Below are 27881 nucleotides of genomic sequence, written 5' to 3' on the forward strand. Positions count from 1 at the left end.
TTAAATAAGTGGGCTGATTTTCAGGGATGCTGAGCGCACACAGCTCCCGCTGAACTTGTATATCTTTCTAATCACTAATAGTTTGCTTTCGTAACACCTGTTAAGGAGTTTTCAGTGAGAGAGCTGTGTACCCTTCAAAAAAGAGGGTAATGAAGATATTAGCTCCCCTTTCTCCTGTCCCACCTTCCTCAAGAAAATACGTGAATATGCTCTAAAGATCTGATTTTCAAACAAATATTAGGCATGTGGGGTGATTTTCAAAAGAACTGAAGTAGATTAGGTGCCATGGGAGTTAGGCACCTTTTGAAAATCCCACTAGGCACCTGTGTAGATCTTTAGGCACTTTTTAAGACCCTAATTCTGCAACTCCTTGGGGATGTCCTTAAATATAAGCACATGACTAGGCTCCTCATATGCTGAAAGGTAGCCCTTGCCTAAGTGCCTGCAGGATCAGACTCTGATTCTGCAGCTTTCTGGTGTTTAAGATCAGGTTTGAAAGCTGTGGATTTTCTTTGCCTGTGAACATGTGGTAGATTTATGCATTACATGGTTTCCTCAACCTCTTCGCTGAAACATGAAAAGCATGAAAGCCAAACCATATTTTAACAAAGAGGATTATGGAAAAGCCTTTTCTAAGTGATGACAATAAAAATTACATTAATATCGGATATCTGCAGTCTCCCCTTCCTATCTGTTTTAAGCTATGTATTTATTTTTCTATTACTACTAGAGAGATTGTGTAAAGGATGAATTTTTTTTCTATATAAGATTTTAGAAAGCATTATCTTAAAGGTGCTGTACACCTCTTTGGTTCCAGTATTGCCAGCGTGAATATATATGATGATAAGCCCTGACATAAGTCTCAAGAGAGAAGTAGATTTTCTGTGGCTCTCTTCTAACCCATTTGCTTTTGCTGAGAGGATAGGAGAGTTTCTCTGCATGTTCAGGTGTGATAGAGAAGTTGCAGTATGCCAGCCTCCTCAGTCGGTTGCAGCGAGTCAAGGAACAGTCTCAAGTGATTAATCAAGCGATGGCTGAGCTAGCAACCATTCCCTATCTACAGGACATCAGTCAGCAGGATGCTGAATTGGTGAGTATTTATTTTTAATCCTTGTTTTGGCTTTTGTAGCCGGGGGAAAAAAACATTGCAGTGCTATTTGTAGTGGAAGTCAATTTTTAATGTGCAGAGAACTTGGAATAGTTTTGAAAACCTCACTGCAGAGGAGGAGCTAAGCACCTGCAAGAATAACTTCTATGCAACCCGTCTGAATCATTTACACTTTCGTTTTTAAAATGTTTTTCCTTCCTCTCATCCTCAGAAAATAATCTTAGAAAACGCAGTTATTTAGATTGTGATGTATTTAAAACATCTAGCACTGTGACTGAATGAAACAAAAGAGGCAGAATGGTCGAGTGGTTAGAGCACCAGAGTGGGATTCAAAAGTTTTCTATCCCTGGCGCTGTCACAGAATTGCTGTGTGACTTTGGGCAAGTCACTTTTGCTCTTCTGTGCTTCAGTTTCTTTGTGTGCAAAATGAGGATATTAACACTCAGAGGGGTGTTGTGAAGCAGAATTCATTAACGTTTTTAACCGACTTCAATCTCCATAAATGGCAAGTGTTATAAAAGCACAAGCGTTGTCAGTATCGTATAGGATAAAGGTTGTTTTATTAAGCCACCTGCATGTGTTAAATATTTAAGGCCTCTTATTCAAGCAAAACAAATCTCTCTCATGATTTGCCTGAATGAGGATTACATGATCCTCACTCCCTCCATTTATTTGGTCAGACTTTGATGATCCAAATCCTGGTTTACCGAAGCTCTTGGATTTCCTAAAGCCAATCCCCGAGGTTTGACTGCAATCCTGCAAAGCTCCTAAGCTCTGCAGCACGGAAGCTTCTCAGAGTAGCTTGCCATAGAGAAGCTGACCAAGTGCCTATGGCTGAGGGAGGTAGTCGCTGGATTTTGAAGACTGTACTCAAGATAAGGGGAAACCATATTACAGAGCAAATAGTTTATTAAAAGTCACCATCCTTTTGGCAAGGGTTTTCTGGTATTAGAACCCTATGTCCCCATGTTGTAAGGCTGACTAGAGGAATATCTTGAGTTACTGATACATTTGTCAGCACAGACTTTCTCCAGGGTACTATATTTTTTATTATATCACAGCTAAGAAACATACTGTTAAAATGTTGCCTAAATCTACTTACAACAGCTTTTCTCCAGCTGCAAGCTTGACCTTCCTGAGAACTTTTTTTGAAGCTAAGTTCCAGGAAGCCTCAGGAAAACAAGGACAAGAAAAAACTATTATTTTCTTTTTTGCTTAGGACTTGGCAGAACCAGAGCCCATTACTGAATATTCAATCATGAATGTTAAACATTCAATAGGAAATTCCTTGTTTGCCAAGCTCGAAGTACAGATGATTTAAAAGGAGAGAAAAATTAACAAGCTGTCCTGTCCACAGTATTAAAATGTACTTATGATTTTCTTCATTTCCCAGTGGTTCTTTGCCCTCTCATCTTCTCCAGGACTCTGTCTGACTGCATTTTTTAAACTGTTTACATTAAAGGAGACGCAAATTCCTTAGGGCTGGAATGTTATAGCAAAGTTTGGGTATCTCTCAGTTAGGGCACAATTCTGCAGTTACTCCTGCTGAGTCTCCCAGTTATTTCAATGGGAAGCTACCTGGGAGAGACTGTACATGCAGGAGTAACTGTTTGGAGGATTGGGCTCTCAGAGCCTGATACAGTATCCATTCAAGTTAATAGGAAAATTCCCACTGATTTCAGTGGGCACTGGATAGCAGCCTTAATGAGTGCACACTCTGGTGGTTTTGCTTAGTCCTTTATTCCCATTTATAGCTGTATGACTAGATTGTTGATATCTTTCCATCAAGAATATAATAGATCAGATCCTGTTCTCATTTGCACCTATGTAAGTCAGTGGAGATACTCTAGATTTACACTGGTGCAAATGAAATTAGACTTCAGCCCATGTAAGGCTAGTTTCAGATTTACTCGTAGGAAAATGCTAAACCTGCCATATGTTTATTATTATGTACAGTTTAAGCAGTAAAAAGAAAAAAAACCTCTAGAATTACAGCACTATGCCATTTCCACTGATACAGCAAAGGGCCTCTGGAGGCATTTCAGATATAAACTCCTTTCTGTAACTACTAAACCATATAAATTCACAGAGTCCTAAAATATGGCAGAGAGAACCTCAGCTCAGGATTTTTTAAATTACTGTTAATTCATAAAATCTGTTGGGGCAGAGGAGACTTCAGTTAATTTGATCTGTCAATGCAAACAACAATCAATAAAGACCTTCCAGAGGTTTTGTGGTTTCACATTTACATTCCCATAAATCAAAGACCAAAGCTGTCTGAAAAATGGAATTCCATTCTCATGAAAAACTTTGCTTTTTTGAAAAACTGTCCATTTTAAATGGGATAAAAGATCAAAAATATGAAATTTTTCATGAGAATGAATTTCCAGAAAACTTTTGTTTCTGGAGAACCAAAACAGAATTTTTCAGCTTCCTGACTGCCTTCCTGGAAGGCTCGTGTCAATTTCACTTTCTCCGAAAAGGCAGAAAGAGAAAGTGACAGGAGCCTTCCTGAGAGATAGCCAAGAAGCATTGTTTGAATTTTTCCTGATGCAAAATTAAAATTTTTCAGCAAAAATGAAATTTTTTCTGCAGAAAACTTAAATTTTGCAAAAAGGACATTTTCTATCAGAAAACTATTCCAACAGAAAATTCCCAAACAGGTCTATCAAAGACTTTCACTCTGCTCCTGTTAAAGCCAATGGCAGAACATGTGTTTTTTGTTTTCCACAAATACTTATGCAAAAGACTGACATTTGTTTTCTGCAAATATTTGGACCAATAAGACTCTGTCCAATGGATACTTGTAGAAAATTAACACAAAAGGGGGGAGTGAATGTAACCAAAGCAAACTCATTTAGAGATTTAAGTGCGTATTCATGGAGATGATTTTGCATTATTTCTCTAGCACTGCAGCATGGGGAAGTAATTTTAACTGAAAAAAATTGAATGTTGATACTTTTTTCCATAAAATTAGGAATTATAGAACTACTGCTCAGATTACAAAAAGAAAAGGAGTACTTGTGGCACCTTAGAGACTAACAAATTTATTCGAGCATAAGCTTCAGCTCTCTTCATCGGATGCATTCAGTGGAAAATACAGTGGGGAGATTTATATACACAGAGAACATGAAACAATGGGTGTTATCATACACTCTGTAAGGAGAGTGATCACTTAAGATGAGCTAATACCAGCAGGAGGGAAGAAAACCTTTTGTAGTGATAATCAAGGTGGCCCATTTCCAGCAGTTGACAAGAACGTCTGAGGAACAGTGGGGGGGGAGGAATAAACATGGGGAAATAGTTTTATTTTGTGTAATGTCACGGCAAACCTGGTGGCTGAACTTTGTGACTTTGTCCTCACCCATAACTGTTTCACATTTGGGGAAAATGTATACCTTCAAACCAGTGGCACTGCTATGGGTACCTGCATGGCCCCACAGTATGCCAACATTTTTATGGCTGACTTAGAAAAACGCTTCCTCAGCTCTCGTCCCCTAATGCCCCTACTCTACTTGCGCTATATTGATGACATCCTCATCATCTGGACCCATGGAAAAGAAGCCCTTGAGGAATTCCACCATGATTTCAACAATTTCCATCCCACCATCAACCTCAGCCTGGACCAGTCCACACAAGAGATCCACTTCCTGGACACTACGGTGCTAATAAGCGATGGTCACATAAACACCACCCGATACCGGAAACCTACTGACCGCTATTCCTACCTTCATGCCTCCAGCTTTTACCCAGATTACACCACACGATCCATCGTCTACAGCCAAGCTCTGCGATACAACCGCATTTGCTCCAACCCCTCAGACAGAGACAAACACCTACAAGATCTCTATCAAGCATTCTTACAACTACAGTACCCACCTGCTGAAGTGAAGAAACAGATTGACAGAGCCAGAAGAGTAGCCAGAAGTTACCTACTCCAGGACAGGCCCAACAAAGAAAATAACAAAACGCCACTAGCCGTCACCTTCAGCCCCCAACTAAAACCCCTCCAACGCATCATCAAGGATCTACAACCTATCCTGAAGGATGACCCATCCCTCTCACAGATCTTGGGAGACAGGCCAGTCCTTGCTTACAGACAGCCCCCCAACCTGAAGCAAATACTCACCAGCAACCACATACCACACAACAGAACCACTAACCCAGGAACCTATCCTTGCAACAAAGCCCATTGCCAACTGTGTCCACATATCTATTCAGGGGACACCATCATAGGGCCTAATCACATCAGCCACACCATCAGAGTCTCGTTCACCTGCACATCTACCAATGTGATATATGCCATCATGTGCCAGCAATGCCCCTCTGCCATGTACATTGGTCAAACTGGACAGTCTCTATGTAAAAGAATCAATGGACACAAATCAGATGTCAAGAATTATAACATTCATAAATGAGTCGGAGAACACTTAAATCTCTTTGGTCACTCGATTACAGACCTAAAAGTCGCAATATTACAACAAAAAGACTTCAGAAACAGACTCCAATGAGAGACTGCTGAATTGGAATTAATTTGCAAAGTGGATACAATTAACTTAGGCTTGAATAGAGACTGGGAGTGGATGGGTCATTACACAAAGTAAAACTATTTCCCCATGTTTATTTTCCCCCTCCCCACACACACACACACACTGTTCCTCAGACGTTCTTGTCAACGGCTGGAAATGGCACACCTTCATTATCACTACAAAAGGTTTTCTTCCCTCCTCCCCCCCTGCTTGTAATAGCTCATCTTAAGTGATCACTCTCCTTACAGTGTGTATGGTAACACCCATTGTTTCATGTTCTCTGTGTATATAAAATCTCCCCACTGTATTTTCCACTGAATGCATCCGATGCAGTGAGCTGTAGCACACGAAAGCTTATGCTCAAATAAATTGGTTAGTCTCTAAGGTGCCTCAAGTACTCCGTTTTTTTTGTGCGAATACAGACTAACACGGCTGCTACTCTGAAACCTGCTCAGATTACAAGTCAGCTGTCCCTTACCTTGCTCTATTGAGCCTAAACGTCAGTGCTCCTATATGTCATCAGAACACGTACTCATATTAAGGTCCTGCACTACCTAGGTACAGAAAGGTAAGTAATTGGCAATGTTCACCACCTGAATCTTCTGAATCTTAATTCTGAATTCCCTTATATATGTGTTCTTTTATACCAAACCCTTGAGGAGATTGGACGTTTATGTGATTTCCAGAGTTATAATAGGTAATGCTAACAAACTTTGGAAGAGATATTAAACCTCATGTTTCAGGCCTTAAGCTGATCACTAACTAAAGGGTTTAGGAGGAGACCTAATCGGGAGGGGGCAGTTATTCCACATCTGCTTAATGTGAGGTTTCTTGCACCTTCCTCTGAAGCATCTGGTGCTGGCCACTGCTGGAGACAGAAAACAGGACTGGATGAAGTAGGTGTCTGATCCAGTCTGGCAATTCCTATATTATTATGCTATTTAAATGCAGTTGAAAATGTATTTCTGAAAATGTTTGAGAGGAGGACCCCAAATGAGGCAATGCCATAACCACACTGAATTTTGGGCCTCGCCTCTAGCACTGAATACTGGTTATCAAGCATTTATCAATACATACTTCTTATAGTTTACAGTAGAAATAGTCTGCTCTGTCAAAGAAAATGATATTAAAAAAGGTAAATGAGCTACATGCTTTGAGATACAGTAAAAACATCTCAGCTTTAGCATTGTCCTCTAGTGGTTTTACATGCTGTCTTAAATTATGATACATTAGCCTTGGAAGAAAACACATACAAAAATTCTTGTAATACATAGAATATCTTGGAGAATTAAATAATGAAATATGGAACCTTTGTTCTTTACAACCCAAAAGTGGCTTTAAAAATATAAACATTTACTGCATTAAAATCTATAGTCTTAAGTACAAATTTTCCAGTGGAATTTTCCCCATTGTTTAGTATTTTATATCCACAATAATACAAGGTAATGGTTGAAGCAAAGATGAGGTGGTGGTGCTCATTGTGTGAAAGATGAGTAATAAAATCATCAGTGTACAAATGAATTTTTAATTAGGTTTTAATCTATGTATTTAGAGAAGTTATTTCTGTGTGAATTCCACACTGATAATTTTTATCTTGGTGCCGCAGCTGCAGTCGCTAATGGCAGATGCCATGGACACCCTTGAAGGAAGAAGTGATAAAGAACGTGTGTGGAATAAAATTCAGAAGGTAAAACTTGCAGCTGAAGACAGCAGAATACTCTGCTTCTCAGGGAGTGAATGTCCTCTTGGCTCTCATTTGTTCCAGTGGTGAAAACGAAAGTTGGTGCTATTGTGAGCCACACCCTTTGTCTTGGCGCTTGTTAGTGCACAGACGGTTAGCCCCAAATAAGTATTTGTTTTTGACTTAATACTCTCATATGTTCAACCTTTGACAGCGTTAACAGTTTCACATGGTCGTTGTCTGGGGAAACAGTTTGAATCGCTTCGTTTTATTCATTAGTATACTTACCTTCATTCTCCCCCATTTGGGGTATTGTTTTAACTGTTTTTCAATACAAGTAAAATTCAGCACAGATCAGAGAACACACACAAGACTCTGTGCGCTATTTACACCTCACTTAAACCCCACTGAAAAACTTAAGTGAGGCTTAGGTGGTGTGAGGCTTACCAGGTGTGTAGTGCCTTTCTTGGGACCTCTGCATTTGGTCAATATCACCCTTAAGGGACGTAAGAAGGGCTTAAATGGTACCTCGACTCTTGTGCTGACTGTCAGCACTGGGATGAATTTGATTCTATGTAATAAATAGTGGCCTGCCTGTGAAGAAATAAGGATATCGTATATTGACACAAAGCCTTTCACCCCAAAGCACTTTACAATTGTGCACATACACCACTGGTTAAATACAACCACCTCTGAGAAAGGGGATGACAGCACAGGCAAGGGGAAATTTTGCTCGAGGTTCAGAGCATTGCTCTGTTACAGATTGTCATGGGATCTTCAGTGTCCCAGCTGGACAGATGAGACTTCAGTTTTAAAGATCCCATCTAAATACCCATGCATAGCAAATGGCATCTCTCTTGGAAAAATGAAGGGCAGATGACTTGAATTTGAATCCTGCCAGGACCTGAACTTGTGGTTCCAGGGAGCTGAGGAGCTAGATTCAGGTCTCAGTCACATCACTGCAAACTCTAACCCTAAATCCATTGACTCATGGTAACTCAGTAGCATGTACTCCAGAGTTACACAGGAGTAATTGAGACAAGAACATGTCCCTCATTATTTCAGAAAACTAATGTGCTTCTACATCTATGCAAAGAATGCAGAGGAATTTGGGCACTGAGCGTTCCATGCTCTCTCAAACCAGCAGAGCGATAGTGGTTTGTGATATCACCAGAATCCCCCAATAGCCTCCATTCCATTTGTTTATTTCCTTATAGTCCAGTGATCTGAGTTTGTTTTTGAAATTTCAAAACTTTTAAACAAACAAAAATATTTCTAACTAACCAAATATGACAGAGATATTCAAAACTGTTCAAATAGATGCTGCCAGAGGAACGTAGAGGGATTTAGTCACTTTCAGAACCAGTGATTACAACTGAAGCCAACTGAGTTAAAATTCCCAGAATATGTTGTGTCTGAATGCAGTTTTAACAAGAAATAATTCATTGTCTAGATGTCAGATCAGTGGCTTATGATGACCTTTTCAAAGTTCAGGATTGTTGCAAAAGGCAATCATTGGGGTTTTTTCAAATATTTTTCAAAAATACCTAGAGTAATAAGGAGATGTCTTTTTGTCATATTTTATTAGAAATATGAAGAGATTAAATAAATGCTATAATGTTCACAAAATTTCTGCTCTGCAATTGGTATATCTTCTGATTATCTCACATCTGCCCACAGATCCCATGAGATGAGATTTTTAATGCTTATAATATTTCCTTCATAAATAATAACTAGACATTGATATAAAATTTAAAAAGAAATACAAACAGCTAGTTGAATGTCCACGAAGATCCAACTGCCTTATGCCTCATTTACAATTACCCCTCCTCCTTAGTTAAAAGGGTCACTTTCTAGCCTCAGATACAACTCCCATGGACAGCAGTGTGAGAGGTGTGCTCATTTCTGCTAACGGAATTTGGTGCTTTGAGGTGATCTCTTCATATAATTAGGTGTCTCCCAAAGAGTTACAATTTGAGCCATAGGAGGGCAGAATGGTTCTGTCCTAGGTATACAGAACTCCAAATCTGTGTTAAACAAATATTATGTTTGCAACATCAAGCATTCAAAGGTAGGAAATACCAAAAATAAGGTTGATTGGGCAACTTTATTATTAGTATTATGACACTGTCTTTAATTACATGATCACACACACACTGGCACCCAGTCCCAGTCTTGCCCCCAGGCTCTTCATCCCAATCTACTCCCTCTGACCCCTCTCCCTTCCACCCTCACTCCCTCCCTGCCCCATTGGTCCAGCTCTTCTCTGTGCAGTCATTTGTCTTTCTCCTTTTCTTCCATGCTGCCAGCATGCCACCAGAGGGACCACTGAGAGCACAGGAGAAACGGTCTCCCCCCACTCTTGATTTTGGTGCCCAGTGTGACCATCTCAGTGACCTGTAGCAACCAGGAACAGCAACTGCAAACAATTGCATTATATGACCATCCAATCAACATTAAGCAGTATTCAGAGTAGCAGCCGTGTTAGTCTGTATTCGCAAAAAGAAAAGAAGTACTTGTGGCACCTTAGAGACTAACCAATTTATTTGAGCATGAGCTTTCGTGAGCTACAGCTCACTTCATCGGATGCAGTGAGCTGTAGCTCACAGAAGCTCATGCTCAAATAAATTGGTTAGTCTCTAAGGTGCCACAAGTCCTCCTTTTCTTATTAAGCAGTATGTCTTTCATACAATAGGCAAGTGCAAGCTTCAGTTTACATAATTTTTGCTGTCCATTCTATTTCCGTGTTGTTATATCTCTCTTCTAATTGGTTTATTATCACTGATCATGCATGCTGACCAGGCCTTTCACCCCTTGCTTGGTGTAGGGACTCTCATGTTTTTTCACAATGTAGGAAGTTTTTGGTAGTACATTTTGTGCGCTCATTGTGCTGATAACTTCCTCTTATCTATCAAGTCAGTACATTCCATGAACAAAACATCACCCTTTGTCCTATACAACACTATTAACATAAGGACATATTAGCAAGGCAAACACTCATGTCAAAGACTAGGCCATAGCCAGCAAGCTTAGTGTAAGTATTACCCTGGCCTGTTCAACCTCATTCACTATACGTATCCCATGCTTATGACATTTCCAACAAGCTATGAGGGGACAGTCGGTCCTCAGTGCAGATGAGCTCTTTGGAGACTTTAGCTGCCAAAGTCTTAACAAGTCTCTACTGAGCATGTGAGAACTAAGATTTTTCAAAGGCTTATCACAGCCAAATATTCATGAGCATGGCAAAAGGCATATCCCTGACATAAAGGGCATCTCCTGCTAAATTTCAAGTCCCTGCTCCAAAACATGGGTGCAGCAGACCTTCGCAATGAAACAATTATATGAATTTTCTTAACATGGGCAAAACTACATATTTTTTTCCTAATCTAATTCTCAGAAACAGCTAAACTATTTTCACTGAAACTTTCCAGATAAATTCAGTCAGGAGCAGCCACCCAGCATAGAAAACTTCTGCCTGAATAATTAAAGTTTGGCTAAGTTATAAGCAACTGAAAAAAAGTCTTATAGTGAAAAGTGAAAAAACAGGTTTCCTATTTCCCCTTGTTTTCTTCCCCCCCTCCTCAGACGTTCTTGTTAAACCCTGGATTTGTGCTGGAAATGGCCCACCTTGATTATCATACACATTGTAAGGAGAGTGGTCACTTTAGATAAGCTATTACCAACAGGAGAGTGGGTTTGTGTGTGTGTTGGGGGGGAGGTGAGGGGGGAGAGAAAACCTGGATTTGTGCTGGAAATGGCCAAACTTGATTATCATACACATTGTAAGGAGAAAAGGAAAGTGATCACTTTAGATAAGCTATTACCAGCAGGAGAGTGGGGTGGGGGGAGGTATTTTTTCATGCTTTGTGTGTATAAAAAGATCTTCTACACTTTCCACAGTATGCACTTTCCACAGTATGCATCCGATGAAGTGAGCTGTAGCTCACGAAAGCTTATGCTCAAATAAATTGGTTAGTCTCTAAGGTGCCACAAGTACTCCTTTTCTTTTTGCGAATACAGACTAACACAGCCATTACTCTGAAACCTATCATCACCAGTGGTCATCATCCTGGCACCTCCCAAGGGCTACATCTCTCTCTCTCTCTTCTCCTGCTCAGAGGCTGGGAATCCAACTTTTATAATATGTTACGCTGACATCACTATGCCTAATGCATATTCGGTAGGGGTGTCTCTCCTCTTCCTTGTTTGTATGTCCTCACCCTACTAATGTTGGGGTGCCCTTCTCCTATAGGTTAGTATATTAATGAGCTCAACTTATTATCATATACCTCACCTTGTTGCCATGGCACTCTTGTGGTCAGACATCTGCAGATGTTCCTATCCTAAAATATCCAAAAGCTGGTATTAGCTCATATTCCTGTGGTTGCCTGGTGTCAGTAAGTACAAACTTCCCTATTAAACACTCTATTCCCAGTTCCCCAAAACTTAAGGGTGACCATTGGGCCATTTATCTGGGCCAAACTTCATAGGCCTCAAGCCTTATGCTAACTGTTGAAGCCAATGTCTTACAGGAGACAGGCCTGTAGAGGTTCCTTGCGTTACTGCTAAATAAAATAAATGCTAAAGCTAGCTCTGTGGGCTACAAGACTCAGGAGTTTTATAATCAATTTTCCACTCTGCCACAGCTATCCTGTGCAATATTGGTTGAGTCACTTAATTGCTTTTTGCCTTAGTTCCGCCCTGCTGTACAATAAATAAATAAATAAATAAATAAATGACATAGCAATACTTACTTCCCTTGTGAGAATAAATTCATTAATATTTGTGAGGTACCCAGATACTAGAGTAACTGGGGTGCACGTAAGTGGATAAGCAGACCTATTAGAACCTACCAACTGGTAGCTTCCACATCAAAAGGAAGTTACAATAATGCAGCAGGGCCCAATACAGATCTTTTTACTCTTCATATGTAATAATGCAAATCTTTCCCTCTCCTCCCTTCAGTTCCCTTGGAATTCAGACAGCATGTGGTTTAATAGGGTCCTTTTAACATCTTTTGAACAACTGAACAATAGACATAAGTTGACAAATAGACTTCTCTGAACTGCCACATGTGAGACACTTCATAAAACCTTCACATCTGAGTTTACCTCAAGGGCATCCCGTATTTTGCAGTGTAGCTAAGTTATGACCGCCGTGTGCTGAGCTCAGTGGAATGACTATTTCATAAATCTGACAGCAGAGCAAACACGTAAGAATGAATAAAAGAACAGCTGTAACTAACAAAAGGATAAATGTATGGGAAAAGCTGTACTAATGTATATGAATATGAAACAGAGTAAAATTAGGCTATATTTTTGCCAGGCAAACAGACTGCTGGATAGCTGATCTTTGCTTCCAATGCCTATGCCTTTTTCAGCAGCAACAGGCCGCTGTTTGATGAACTGCTCTATTTAATTGACATTCCCTTTTAATTGAAAAGTAAACAATGGAAAGGCAGAATAGTCTAGACAATCTTCAGATCAAGAATAGGAAACAACCAGGGACACTCTTGATGGGAGAAAGCACATGTTGAATAGTACTGGATTCTGGATACTACTATACTTACTTGGTATAGAGGATGTTGGAAGGTAGAGGTGGGGGAAAAAATCTATGGTAATCTAATCCACTGTGCATTGTACTATACTGTTCACATGCAAATTTGGCCTGTTCCATTGTGCATGATACAGGAAGAGACTGTTCAGGGGAAGAATTTTAAATAATGGTGAAAAATATAGCAATATAGTAGTCCTTGAAACCTTAAAAAACTCAGCTGATTGTGGTCACCAGTTCAGTTCCTTTTCCAGTAGATCACAGGGCACAAGGCATTAAATATTGGAACTGGGCAAAAAATTTTGACCAAAATATTTTTCAGTGAAAATTGCTGATTTGAGTTGAGTTACACATTTTGTAAATTCATGTTGAATTCACCAAATTGTTTTGGTTGGAAAAAAATTACAAAAAAAACCCCTGAAAAGAATCAAAACCTTTCATTCTGACATTTTCAAAACAACGTTTCATTTTTCTATTTGAAATAACTTTTCATTTTGAAATTTCCTTCAATTATTAAAAAAAAAATTAAAAAAAAAACAAATCAAAATGAAACATTTCATTCAAGCCAAAATGTTATTTTCCCTGACTTCTCGGTTCATTGAAAATGTAATTTTTTTGTTTGTTCATGTCAAGTCTATCTGAAATGAATTTTCTTTTCCAGTTTTTCAGAACTGTCAGCAAACAGTCAAATCAGTTATTTTCACAGCTCTGCTGAAGATCCCACTTCACATTTCCTATAACTAGGGATTGGCACTGGTTATTGTTGGCTCACGTTTCCTCAGTGCTTGCTGTCATGAAGAGCCCTGTGCATAAATTCCATGCTTAGCTGCTGCCCTCCAAAACAGAGGTGGCATCCTTTGCCCAGTCAGGTATGCATATGGAACCCAATCCTGCAAACTCTTACTACCAAGCATTATGCTTTTAACTATAAGAAATACCATGAGTCATCAAGACTACTTGTAATAGTAAGCACTATACTTGAGCGGGAGTGTTTGCAGGATAGTTTGTGAAGCTGTCAGGCGCTTAGTAAATGTAATCTATCATTATTAGTATTCACACTCTCATTGCTAGCCCTCTTCCCCCACCTACTTTTAGCACCAAATTAATGCTAACATGCCAACCGCCCTGTTTCCTATTGGTGCATACTGAATTGTTTTTCAGTGATTCACTAATTCAGTCCTTTAAGAAGGAAATGTGTGACAGAGCTGTCTGTCATTAACATGCCTGTTTCATTAAAGAATGGCAATGCAGATGAACTGGATGTGTGCAAAATAAGAAAGAGAAACATTGTATTTATCTTCTGCATCAGCATCCAAAATTGTGACCTCTTCTGGAAGTAGGTCCAAGGCAAGAATTGCACAACCTTTTAGATGAAGTTGTCAACCAATTGTAGGCAAGTGCTTTGGATCCGGACACAGTAGTTATGAGTATTGGGTATGTCACAGTTCAGGGCAACTGCACCTGTATTCCCCCTAAGTGGTCAGCAAGTCACCTATATTTAGGCTCCTGGTGCTTCAGCCATCACTGCTCTTGGGCTTTTCTGCCTGCACTGTGAGTTCCTCAGCAAGTCAGACTGCCTAAGCAGGCCTGCTTTGCTTTCTTCTCATAAGAACATAACATAAGAACATAAGAATGGCCACACTGGTCAGACCAAAGGTACATCTAGCCCAGTATCCTGTCTTCTGACAGTGGCCAATGCCAGGTGCGCCAGAGGGAATGAACAGAACAGGTAATCATCAAGTGATCCATCCTCTGTCTCCCATTTCCAGCTTCTGGCATTGATGGACTTATCCTCCATGAATTTATCTAGTTCTTTTTTGAACCCTGTTATAGTGTTTGGCCTTCACAACATCCTCTAGCAAGGCATCCCGTCAGAGGCTATAAATAAACTACCATACAGCTTTTTCCTAAGCAAGCACAGTAATTGTTAGGGTAACAGCATTACAGAGAAAACATATCTAAAACACACATGCTAATAAGCTCAGCAGAGATCACCCCAACTCCAACAAGGGTTTTTCTAGAAGTCAGTCCTTCTAATTACACCACGGGGGTTTTCTGTGGTTACAGGTTCATACCACCTTTTGCCCAGAACAAGAATATCATGAATCTATAACTCACTCCTTTATACAGTTTGGACCTCTGATCTTGTCCTCGCATAACAGGTGATCAGCAGACACAGGTCCCCTCCTCAGGAGAATCTTCAAAAAGCTGAGTTCTTGCATAACCGGAGAAGTACATTTGCATTCACTTCCCCTTAGAGTTTTCCTGGGAAACCCACTTAACTTTAAAAGTTAATTCTTGTCTGGCACATTGTTTCAAATAGTTCTTTGATGCTCATAGCACTCCCAGGTTTACATTAGTCATGTCACCCCACCTAGAGTCATTACATACAATCCAACAGTGATACATAAACATTTGTATTTTAATACAATGAACTCCTAAGACACTTACATTTAATTCAGTAAGGTTTGTCCAGGACATGGCAGGAAATGGCCATATCTGTCACGATGCATTACTGTGCATGCCCCCAAAAAGAGCATTCTTGTAGCAGCTGTGCTTCTCAAACATGCACGGCCAGATGTACTCACAGCAAGGAAAATCATGCATTTCTATGGCCAGAGTTTCCCCAGGTAAAGAACACCCTTTGCTCGCAGAACCTGTGCAAACCAGATCACTTACTTTTTAAATTAAATCTGTGAAGATTTCTGCTCATCACTTTTACTGGATAATCCTCTCAGCTCTTCCTCCTGTGCTTCATATATATACCTCACTAGCTTCTCTCTAGGATCCCTTTCTATAGAGTTTTACTGTCTACCTTCATTACACTGAGGTACTATAGAAGCTGGATAAGCCTGAATGTAAAATAAAGGTATGAAGGAGGAACATGTTGAGATGATTCAAGATGTTTAAAACAGCATATTGCCTCCTAATACCAAAAGTTCCTAACTAATAGAAATAAATACACGTTTTAAGATTTATTTTGCCAATACGTGTAATTTATAGCTCTTAGATAAGATTTTCAAGAGTAACTGTATCACTTAGGGCTAGATTTCTAAAGGTATTTAAGCACCTAGAGATGCAGATAGGTATCTAGTGCAATTTTCAAAAGCACCAAGGCATCTAAGTCCCATTGATATCAAAGAGAGCTAGGCCCTTTGAGGTACTTTTGAAAATGCCAATAGGCATCTAGATATCTTTAAAGATCTGGCCCCAGCAGGGGTTTAATTCCCATTGATTTTTTCAATGGGATTTAGGCACCTTGGAAACTAGGACATAGGCCCCTGAGTGACTTAGGTACTTTTGAAAACTTTACCATGTATCATATCCTCCAGAGATGAAAATAAATTGGTTTGTTACATATCTATCTAATTTTTCTCCAAATAAAGTAGATACTTTTCCTCTGTTGGTTTGTCCCCATGGAATATTGCCTCCTGCGTCTTCTGCTTTTGCAAAGCCTTTGATCTGTTTTAGCAGCTAGCATGGTGGATGTTAGGTATTCCTGCTCAGATCTGTGAAGTTATCATGCTGCCCTTTTAAAAGATATGTGTGTATTCTGGCAATTTTTTGACCAGAACTGCTTTCCTGAGTACTGCATAAATCAACATCTTCCTGGTGATTGCTTGGAAATCATAGAATCATAGGGTTAGAAGGGACCACAAGGCTCAGCTAGTCTAACCCCCTGCCAAGATGAAGGATTCGTTGAATCTAAACCATCCAAGACAGATGGCTATCCAGCCTCCTTTTGTACACCTCCAGTGAAGGAGCTTCCATAACCTCCTTAGGCAGTCTGCTCCATTGTCCTCCTGTTCTTACAGTGAAGACGTTTTTTCTGAGATTTAACCTAAATCTGCTATAATGTAGTTTGAACCCATGGCCTCTTGTCCTGCCCTCTCTGGCAAGCGAGAACAACTTTTCGCTATCTTTTTTTTAGGGCAGCCTTTCAAGTATTTGAAGACAGCTATCATGTCCCCCCTTGATCTCCTCTTTTCCAAACTAAACATACCCAGTTCCTTCAACCTTTGCTCATATGGCTTGCATTCCATCCATTTGATCTTTGTCACTCACCTGTGGATCCTTTCCAGTTTTGCTGCATCCTTTCTATGCATTGGTGACCAGAACTGGACACAGCTGAGGCCTAACCAGCACTGAGTAGAGCAGTACTAGCAGCTCCCGTGAATTGCATGCTATGCCTCTCTTAATGCAACCTAAAATTGCATTTGCTTTTTTTGCAGAAGCATCACATATTGAGGTTGTGATCCACCACAACTCCCAGATCCTGCTCAGCAATGCTGCTGCCAAGCCAGTTATCCCCCATTCTGTATTTGTGCATTTGGTTTTTCTTCACTACATGTAGAACCTTACATTTGTCTTTGTTGAATTTCCTTGTGTAGTCTATTGCCCAGTTCTCCAATTTAGCAAGATCCCATCCTCCACAGCGTTTGCAACCCCTCCCCTAGCTTTATGTCATATGCAAATTTCATCCGTATACTCTCTATTCCTACATCCATGTCATTAATAAAGATGTTAAATAACACCAGACCCAGAACAGATCAATATGGAACCCCCACTTGAGACCGCCTTCCAATCTAACATCATTCCATTAATAGCTACTCTTTGCTTGTGGTTAACTAATTATGTATTCACTTAATGGTAGTTCCCCCGAGCCAGTATTTCTCCAGCTTACTTATCAGACTGTCATGTGGGACTGTGTCAAAAGCTTTGCCCAAGTCCAGGTATATTATGTCTACTGCATTCTCCCATCCACCAAACCAGTTACCCTGTCAAAGAAGAAAATCTCTGATCATTGATGTCTGTGCCTCAGTGCAAGCCCTCTACAGCAATTATATATAACAATGACAAGTTTAATGACATCTGTGACTCATCAGGACTTGGATGAAAACAGCCTGGACTATGGCTAACAGCTATATAATACATCTTGGGCCCTATCTTCCTGTTTGGTGCATGTTGTGTGTTTAAGGATGACTATGCAAAGTGCCCTTGTCCCAGTGAAGAATACACTGAGTGCGCAAAAAGTCAATGCAGTTGGGCTCTCTTTGAGAGTATTAGTAATATATATGGGAAGCAAGTGCCACCAGAAGAGGAGGAAGTAGTCTTTCAAAAAGAAATATGGCCAGGCTGAAAGAGCCTGTGTCACATGCTGTCCCTTTCCCTGCTCCAGTGAAGTTGCATATCAAAAGCACACGAGAGACTCAGAAAGTCTCTGGCACCTCCACACCCAGTTACTGTGTGCTTATGGGACTGTGGAGTTAAAAGGATGAGTGGGTACTGAGTGTAGGCAGCCACGTGAGACACCAGGAGAGTCTGGCAGTAGTAATAAGGGCACCATGGCCAAAGAGATGCAACCTAATTCTGATCCCTCATATGGTCCCCCAGATAAGTCAGCATAATAACTGGAATGTTCACGATCCACCTGCTAATGGTATTCAAGACACAGGGAGTGACTGTAACAGGGACTATACAGATCTCTCATATATATGAGGGAGACCTGTATAGTGACCATCAGTGGCTAGGTGTAGATATCCAAAACTAGCCATCTGGCCATCACAAGCAATTACAAGGTACAAGTAAGAAGGGCACAGCTGGCCCATATGCAGCAGTAATTGAGATACATCCAATTACATCCACCTCTCCCTAAGCAAACAGGATGTCCCCCAGAGAATAGACTTGAACCAGGGAACAGCAGAGTGAGGTGCCTAGGATCCATGACAACTCCCTATGGAGGGCACTTTCCCAGCTGATGAGCAACATTGACAGTCGTGTCCTGCATTTCCATTCACTGTCACTGACCCATCTTACCCCTCCCTGCTGGCGAGCCTCAGGATATTTGCAGGATATTATTGGTAAAATAGGTAGGGTCAGGACTGAAAATATCTTTATTCACTTCAAACAAGCATATATTGTTCCTTATCTTTGTATGGAGTTCTATTTAATGTCACTTTCAAGACTGCAATAAAATGTTTCTGAATCAAACTCCCAGTTAAAGTAAAAACCATATATTCTTCTTGACTGACAAGAAATTCTGCAGTTCAGTCTTCAAATGAATCGTATTCTGTTATCAAAGTACCCCATATTGGCATTGCAGCCTGGCATTAACTATATTACATAAATGTGCTGAAAGTATTTAACCATTTACAATTTCTGCACACTTTTGTAGAATAATAGAACAACATTTTAGTTAAATATGAGCTGTTTGCCTTTGTGGTTAAATGAACCATAGACCAGCTCCTTTTCTACTGTGAATTCAGAATTAACATATAGTGCAGATTAATTGACTTGTAGCCCATCCAGTCATTTAGAGTGCATTAATTATACCTTTCATCTTTTTCAAGATGTGGGAGAATGGAAGTGCCTTTATGTGTGGCCCTGAAATAAGACAGGCATAGACCTTCCATCATTCCATTTATGTTCTTCTTTTTTTTTCTTTCTTAAAGTGAAGTGGGAAAGTGAAAAAAAGGAACTCCTTCAGGTACACGGCTGTGTCTCAGCAAGAGTGAGAAGAGAAGGTACTTTCTAATCAGTGGAATGCCAGGCCTGTGGATTATTGGTTTGATGGCACATCTTGTCCTGTACCCAACTTTGAAGTTTTCCCCATCCTTTTCACTGTCAGTGCCACTTAGGTGCCCCCTGCCTGGTTGTTAACAGCCCTAACCAGTTTTTGTGCTGCTTGGTTTTGTCATGTGGGACCAATGTTCACTGTAAGCTGTGTGCACACAGCTGCACAGTGATCTTGTAACTACCGTACACGTCACATGGCTGGGAATGTGGCCGGCATCCAGGTCCCACTCTGTGGGCCAGGTCCTCCACCTTCCAAAACCGGCACTGGGGACTGGGAAGCAGGACAGACTGCAGGCTTGCCAACAGGGAGAGGGTAAGAAGTAGGATGAGGACTGGGAGCGAAGGTGGCCAGTGGCTGGTTATTTCTTCTGTATCTCTTTCACCCTCTGTTCTTTGCCCAAATTATCAGTCCATCTGAATTTTCTACCTCTTTGTCTTTTCTTTTTCTCTTTCTCTTTTCCTCAGTTTGGCCTTTGTTGCTTTTCTCGATATCAGTAAATTCCCCAGGACCTTATATATTTCTGCCATTATATTTCTTCATGCAGAATTATAGACCAGCATCTGACGGTACGTCTGCAAAGCAACTAGACCCCACAACCCCCCACCTCCCCGCCCCATGGCTGGCCCGTGCCATCCAACTCAGGCTGCAGGGCTGTTTCATTGTGTTGACATTCGGGCTCTGCCTGGAGCCAGGCTCTAGGACCCAATGAGGTGAGAGGGTCCCAGAGCTTGGTTCCTGCCCAAGCCCAGACGTCTATATAGCAATGATACAGCACCACAGCCCGAGCCCGACTCAGCTGCCACAGGCCAGACACGGGTTTTTCTTGGCTGTGTAGAAATACCCTAAGAAGAGCATTACATGTAAACCAGCAGAACTCCATTGACTTCCTTAGTAGAAACTCCTTATGGCTACAACGAAAAGCTTATACGTGTGAATCCAGCAGAAACTGATGCTTTTGTCTTCCTTAGGCTGCAAACAACATAAGTTAAATTAGTTGTGAGATGGGCATAGACTTCCCTATGCTTCTCAATAGGGTATAAGCTATGAAACTTAATTAGGACAACTTACACACAACATTGTTAAGCATTTCACCCTGATCATTGTAGTAGCTAACGTGTGTATGCCAGGATCCCAAGCTGCCTCTTGTCCCTTTCTCAGTATCAGATGCCCCAGCTTTCCACTATCCAGCTACCAAGACCTCCAACTTCTACACCTGACAACTTCTCCAGTGTGTTGTCAATATAAGACTCTGAAGCACAAGAGAAAATTTATGGGCAGCATAAAATAAATTGAATTTAATATCAAGTTAAATATCACAAGGAATACACTGCACTGATATTAGTTACACATTTTGTTCCATTAAAAAAAATCTCAATTTTTATATTTAACCAGAGCTGCCACAGCACTTGCAGTCTGCCATGCCGCTGTATTGCAAAATAGAGGGACTTTGCTGCAGAATTTAGGTCTAGCTTTCTACAAAGTATATAGTCCCGTTTCTTCCATCTCACCCCTCTTTCTCTTTGTTTTCTGTTCTGCAATGTCTTTCCACATCTCCCCTGTTTCCTCTGTCTCTTGGGACCTGTCTGTAGTGACCCAGTGAGAAGAAACAGAGCCAAGTACAACCTGCAATTAGGAACTGAAGGGGAAGAGCTGCGAGTCACCTCAGCGAAAGGGCCATTCCTGTCATGGCCCAAAGAACATGAGTATAGGCTGCGTTCAGCTGCTTCTCTGCGGTTTGGAAGCTTATCCAGAATAGAAATGGTTTCTGCTGCCACCGTATGGCTGAGAGGCAGGAAGGGTGGGAACACCTGCCTGCAGCCTGTGGGGCGGTGCAGCTCGTGGAAGCAACACAGCAAAGCACAGGTAGCAATACAAGTTGTCTGGTCGATGAATGCAAATGGGCCTCCTGGATTCCCAGGTCATTAAGCATGTGAGAATTTGCACCCTAGCACAGGGCCATCCAAGACACTGTACATTTGGATGCATAGGTTAAGTACATCTCTTGCAAATAGGGAAGGCATTAACGGACATCACTGGTTGGGCTCCCATGATGTCAAAGGCTTCTTGTATCGGATAATCCTAATGGGCCCAGTCCAGGCATTGACTCCACAGTGAAACATGGTGCATCTCTATAAAGTGGAGAGTGGGTTTTCCCCGCACTGTGGAAACCGAAAGGCTGAGCCAATGGGCATAGGACCAGGCCTGAAATGAGTCACACAAGAATCACTAACATAATTGACTAGTGTCAGGTCTATGACCAAATCCTGCAGGTCTTGACTTCAGTGGTAGTGTTGCCTGAGTGAGGACTGAAGGACTTAGTGTTATCGCTCCAGGATTTGCCCTTGATAGTGGTAGACTATCAGCTATTGTCATGGCTTGGCTATAAATATTTCTAACATTTTCTCTACAGCAGCCATGAAACGCCCACTCTGTGACAGTAACCTCTTTTGTGCCACCTTCTGACGATATCCCTTCAACCTGACAGCCATATGCTTCATTTACAATGCCTCCAATTTACCTCTTGAAATGACATGTGCAAGCGAAGAACCATGAATAAGCACTACTGAAAGGTGCAGCCACCTAACAGCCATTCTAAACTAGCCCCCACCACCTGTCCTGTTGTCAAAGGACAGTATTTTCTTTGTGTCCGTATGCTAATTTTAAATCTTGCTCAGGCTCACGGCCGTACATTTTAATTGTAAGTCAGCTATGGTTTGAGTGCCATCACTGCTGTGCAAATAACATCATCAGCTCATCCACTATGGCAGCAATACAGCCGTTATGTAAGGCACCGTTAGCCCTCCACCCCTTGCTATGCCATTTTGGGGGTGGGGATCTTGCTTTGAGAGGTGTGTTATAAATATAAAATGCATACAATAACAGGCACTTTGTGATTTGATCTATGAAAATAATCCCATCCAAGGCTTTCTGGAGACATTATAAACTATGGGATCAGTGCTGCACTGGCTTATTATGTCTCAAGAACCCAGAGGAGAAAGCCCCCCTCCACACACACACACACTCCCCATAGCCTGTTTTGAACAAGGTTTAGGAAATGCTGGCATGCGGGGAAACAATGGGAGCCACGCCCCCAAGGTGTTTGCTTGACCGAAATAAAAGAGTGATTTTGTTAACTTCAAAGAAAAAACCGAAGTTGCCTTTTAATCTAACCTTGAGTGGGAGGATGATCTTGCAGGTAAAGCACTAGACTGTGGAAGTCAATTCCCATCTCTGCTGCACCTTCCTGTGGGACATTGGGTAGGTAATTTCATACCTAGGCACAATGGAGGAGGCACTTTTTTAAAATGGGGATAATCATGTTTCCTTTCACACACCCTTTGTCTCTTTAGACTGGACTGTCAGCTCTTCATGGCAGAGACCGTCTCGCTCTCTCTTTCAGTGGTCTTGGTGGGCGCCTGTCGATGCTACTGTGACAGAGTGCTCAGCCACATGTGGGTGAAATTCCACAACTGAATGCGAACCACGTTTCCTAGGACAGCTGGGGGGGAAATACCTGGGCAGGCGCTTCAAGTTGCTCTCTAGCAAGGTGCTGGGTATAGGTGGCCCACTGAAAATCTGTACACTGCGGGGGGTGGGGGGGGGTGCCCCAAAAGTCATAGAAAGAGCGGGTGTACTGTGGGCCTTCTACAGCAGGTGCCTCAGCAGGGCAGTCTAGGAAAAACCTTGAGTCTCTGTGCACCACCCACCATGGCCCCCCACATATGCATACGCACCAGGCATAACCAGGGTGGAGTGGAGCTGCTTAGAGCTGGAGCCCAGTAGCCCAGTAACAGCCCATATTGGAGGCATGTGCAAGCAGAACCTGGCCTCAATCTGTGAGTGTAGTAGTAAGCCATGCTCGACTTAGTTCGTAGTCGCCTGTTCTGTTATGACAAAAGCAACACTCCGCTGAATGTGTGTCAGGATGATAGATTAAGCCTTTATTTTATACATGCATCTTAAAATGCAATTGGAAGGTTGCTTCTTTAGATGCTTATAGAAATAGGGTACTAAGAAATGAGTTTGTATGTAATTAAGTGCAAACTCATCAAAATCGTGTTCACCTTATGAGAATGCTGCTCATTTCAGAGCATGGCAATGGATCTGAATAAACCTAAACTATGGGTCTGGAGAACCATATAAATATGTATGCGTCAGTATTTACAGAACACCTGTACACAGCCCCATATATGCTGTTTTAGATTGTTTTAAAGCGGTTGTTGACAAGAAAAAAGTGTGTGTATCTGAAACGTGCCATTTATTAGAATAATTTTGATTTTATTCTAGCAGGAGACTGATGGTATCGTCGAGAATTATTGTTTTGCATCCTTTAGTCTTTTACTATCCTCTGGTGAATGATATTTCATGGGGAAATGCATTTATTCAGAACTTCATTTAGCTTTAATAGAAAAATGACTCTTGCCATGGCAATGTGGACTACTCATTTTTCTCCCTGTGCTGACTTTCAGCATATAAATGCCAGACGCCTCCGTTCTCTTTCGTCATTCGCTCCTTATCAGAAAAATTTGCTTGAGATTAATTTCCTCATCATGCCTTCTTTTAGAGGGACTGTTTTTCAATGCCATTAAAAGACAGGGCTGTGATAAATTCCTATTTCCAATGTGCAGAACCCAGTGAAAGAGTCTATTCCACATCAGTAAAGGAATGCAATCCCAATGGAAAGGGACAAAACAATATTTAGATACAGTTACCCCAACCAGTTCTTTGGGAGCACTGTTCATTCTATAAACCAATTTTCTTTATTAAAAAAAAAGAATTTATTTTGAGAGAACAAACCTATTTGAAAAGAAGCTTTTTGTGTTTATTTGCAGGGGGAAACAGACCTTTGACATTTATTTATTTCTATTTGCAGGTTGGAATAATTGAAGACTTCTTATATCACTTAGAAGACAACTTCTTAAAGACCAAAAAGCTCAGAACGGCCAGGAGGCAGAAAATGAAAATGAAGAGGCTTCAAAGTGTACAGCAGCACTAGTCCCTGGGGAAATATGATACTATCCCCTCCTCCCCCCTCAGCCCTCCAAGACATGTTGAAGAAGGCAGCAAGGACATTAATACCATGGAAGTTTTGACAGTGGGGACAACAAAGGCCTGCCTTCAAATTAATGAGGTGTCCCCTCACGATGGCTCATCCTTAGCAAGAAGCTCCTGCACTTCATTAGTCTCAACTGGCAGGAATAAATGTTTGCAGGAAGCTTGGCTTGAGAGTCTTATTCAAAATTGTCTTGTTTATTTAAACATGGTGGAGAAATAGCCATTGCTGCATCTTTCCCACTCTCTCCTTGTATTAGAGAATAAAGGCGAGTGGGTTTTATCCTGCTCTAAAGATTTTTTACACACACACACACATGTTCAGACAGAATATTAGTCTGTGACTCTGTGGACTACAACTTGAGCCAGAGCCTGCTCACCTTGCCTCTGCATGAAGTCTACTTGACTTATAGGACTGTTTGAAGTAAGGCCAGCAGGCTTTACACTTACAGGCCCACATGCTACAAAAGTGGCCTAGAAATAGGGGGACCTCTTTTTTCAGGTGCCCAGCATTAGGGTCCTGACTCATAGAAGTGCTAAGCATCCAACTGAAAAATCCATTTGAAATTAATGGCTGCCATGAGCTTCAGAAAACAGACACTAGGGTGAAGATTTTTAAAGGTATTTTGGGCGTTGCTCTGCTCAGCATTACAAGGCCAGAGGCCCAAGTCCTCCTTGATTCCAGCAGGGCAGGAGTTAGGCACCTAAATACCTTTGAGGAGCTGGGCCTAAGTACCTAAGTCACTTTTGAAAATGGGACTTAGCCATCTAATGCCATGTCTACACTAGATGCAATTTATTGGCATAACCATACCAGTATCTATTTTGGCCCAGCATTCCTAGTGCAGACAGTGCCACACCAGCAAAGGTGTGCTTTTACCAGCATAGACTATTTTATTTCACGCCTCTCTGAGGGAAACAAGCTATAATGATACGATCACAGTTTTGCCAGTATAACTGTCTACATTAGTGGCTTTTGCGGGCAGAGTGATATTGGTCAGGGCTCACACCTCTTCTCATGCCTGTCCGACATTTGCTGGAGGCTGAAGTGTAGACACAGAGTAAGTCACTTAAGGCTATACCCATGAAGCGATTTAGGTACCTAATTGCCACTTTAGTTGCCTAAGTCCAAAATTAAGATCTTTGAAACCCTGCTTAGCTTCCACCTAGCCACGTAGGTGCCTACATTTCCTAAGTACCGATGTGCGGCTGGTAAAGTTCCCTAGGTGCCAAAATTTCTGCCAGTGCACATTTGCAAAGCCACCTGATGCTGCTGAGCTGCTATGTGCCTAAGCCCCATTCACAAACTAGGCCCCATTCAACTAGGTGGTCCCCTGCCTAGTTTCTTGGGGGCCCGAGCCAACAGGTTTTCTCACAGCACGCCAAACTCACAAAATACACAGCTGTGGAAGAGGTGGCACTGCCCTCCCTTTGCCCAGTGGTTAGAGCGCTCACCCCCACACGCACTCTGCCTGAGCTGGCTCAGGTCACTGCCTAGATGAGTGCCCTAACCACTGGTTTATGGGGTATTCTGGGGTGGTCACTTCCTCGCTCAACCTCTCCCATTGAAACTGTTCCACCTTCTATAAAATTCTTAAATACTGATCGGGCCAGAGAGACGACAGCACCCTCACTTAGGAGGTCCAGGTTCCGGAGTCCCCATGCATTGTATAGGGTGCCTGGGTGCCTAATTTTTGGCTGAGGATTCCATGGGGGTGGCAGGGCACCGTAAAAATTATGTGAGAGCGTGACATCTGAGTGCCTTTGTGAATGCTCGGGGCCTACATACCTTTGAGGATCTGAGCCTAAGACCCTTAGATGCTTTTGAAAATTTTATCCCAAGGCTTTTTAGATGAAATCCTGGCTCCATGTAAGTTACTGGCAAAACTCCTATTGCCTTCCATGGGGGTCAATACTTCACCATTGGGTTTCATCCCTTACTGCTTTGCCATTCCCTTCAGATGCTTGTGACAGTCTTGCCCAGCCCTTGTAGAATGCATTGTCTCACAACGAGTAGTGCGATTTACACAAACTGAAGAACCTGAGATCAAAACGCTAGTAAAGCCATGATATTCACAGCAGGAAAAATGCTTGATATATGCAACCATGAGTCAAAGAAATGGTACAGCAGAATGAAAATGTGATCAACTGCTTTCTAATAATCTGAGCTACCTAGACCTATTTTAGACTCATGGGACACAGCTAGAAAGGCTTATTGTACTATGGAGGCAGGGTTATTGTACAACAGAATAGATTTTGTCAGCTGGAATTTTATGATATATGGTGGTGGCAATCATCCATTTTTGATGAGCAGTCGCAGGGTAAAATGGAAAGCTAGCTCCTTGTAATGCTGAGGATGTGATTAGCTAGAAAGTTACAAGCTAATCACATCCTCTTTTGGCAAATTGTCAGGATGACAGGAAATTTGGTGTAAATTGGTGTAACTGATTGTTCTGTTTATTCTGCAGTATGGAATACAAACACAAATATTTCTACCTAGTATGGTGTAAAGGACAAAGTGCAATGAAAACAGATGATTACACAATATCTAAAGCTTGGGGCAAGGGAGATATGTTACTAACCCTGTTGAAAACAGTTCCCTGTCCCACATTAGAAATCTGTTTGCTCTGGAGTGGTTCCAACTACAGACCCGCTGTGAGAGACCAAGTGCGGGGTGTGTGGTGGTGGAATGGGGGAAAGGCAAGGTGTGGCAGCACACTGTTAGGAACAGATGTTTGATGTCCAGATGGGGAAGAAGGACTGCTCTACATTTTGCACTCAGGTTGATCTGTTGATCTGTGTCATTGCTAGAGGCCATGTGTCACACCCTGCAGGATGCCTTGTGCTATAGCAATTATCACACAGGTAAAGAAGTCTGTGGGACAATTAGGGTGACCAGATGTCCTGTTTTTATAGGGACAGTCCTGTTCTTTGGAACTTTTTCTTATATAGGCACCTATTAGCCCCCACTCCCTGTCCCTGGTCACCCTAGGGACAATGCAAATAAAATGTTAAAAACGACTCAACTCAGACATGGAGAAAGAGGCAGGTGGCCCATAAAAACATTCTCATTCGTGTGTCCAAGGCTGTGTGTGAGTTATTGTTATGTGTGTAATTACTGTTGTCTTTACCCACAGTGAAGTCTCTGCAGCACCAGTAGTTTGCTTATTATTTTCCCAGGTGCTTTGAAATTCCTTGAGTATAAGAGGCTCTCTACAAAACATAGTCCATTCTGGGAATGTAGGATTTGCCCTAACCAGTCAGACCTGTGGCCCAGTCAGTGTGGTACCCTGCCTGTCCTGTCACAATACCCAATTACTGATATTTCAGAAAACGGTGGAAAGAACCATCTAATGCACCGGAAAAATTATTCAGTGGCAT

General features: G+C 41.6%; 1 protein-coding gene across 1 annotated transcript in view; it reads left to right on the forward strand.

The window, feature by feature from the left end:
• SPATA16 (spermatogenesis associated 16) overlaps positions 1-24591 on the forward strand; it is a 116564-nt gene extending 91973 nt beyond the window's left edge. The window contains exons 8-10 of the mRNA XM_048865252.2: positions 926-1090; positions 7244-7324; positions 24322-24591. Coding sequence (XP_048721209.2) covers positions 926-1090; positions 7244-7324; positions 24322-24444 — 369 coding nt within the window. The 3' untranslated portion in view covers positions 24445-24591. The remainder of the gene's footprint in view (positions 1-925; positions 1091-7243; positions 7325-24321) is intronic.
• The last annotated feature ends 3290 nt before the right edge of the window (positions 24592-27881 follow it).

This window comes from Caretta caretta, chromosome 9, assembly GCF_965140235.1.
Source record: "Caretta caretta isolate rCarCar2 chromosome 9, rCarCar1.hap1, whole genome shotgun sequence".
NCBI classification, from domain to species: domain Eukaryota; kingdom Metazoa; phylum Chordata; order Testudines; family Cheloniidae; genus Caretta; species Caretta caretta.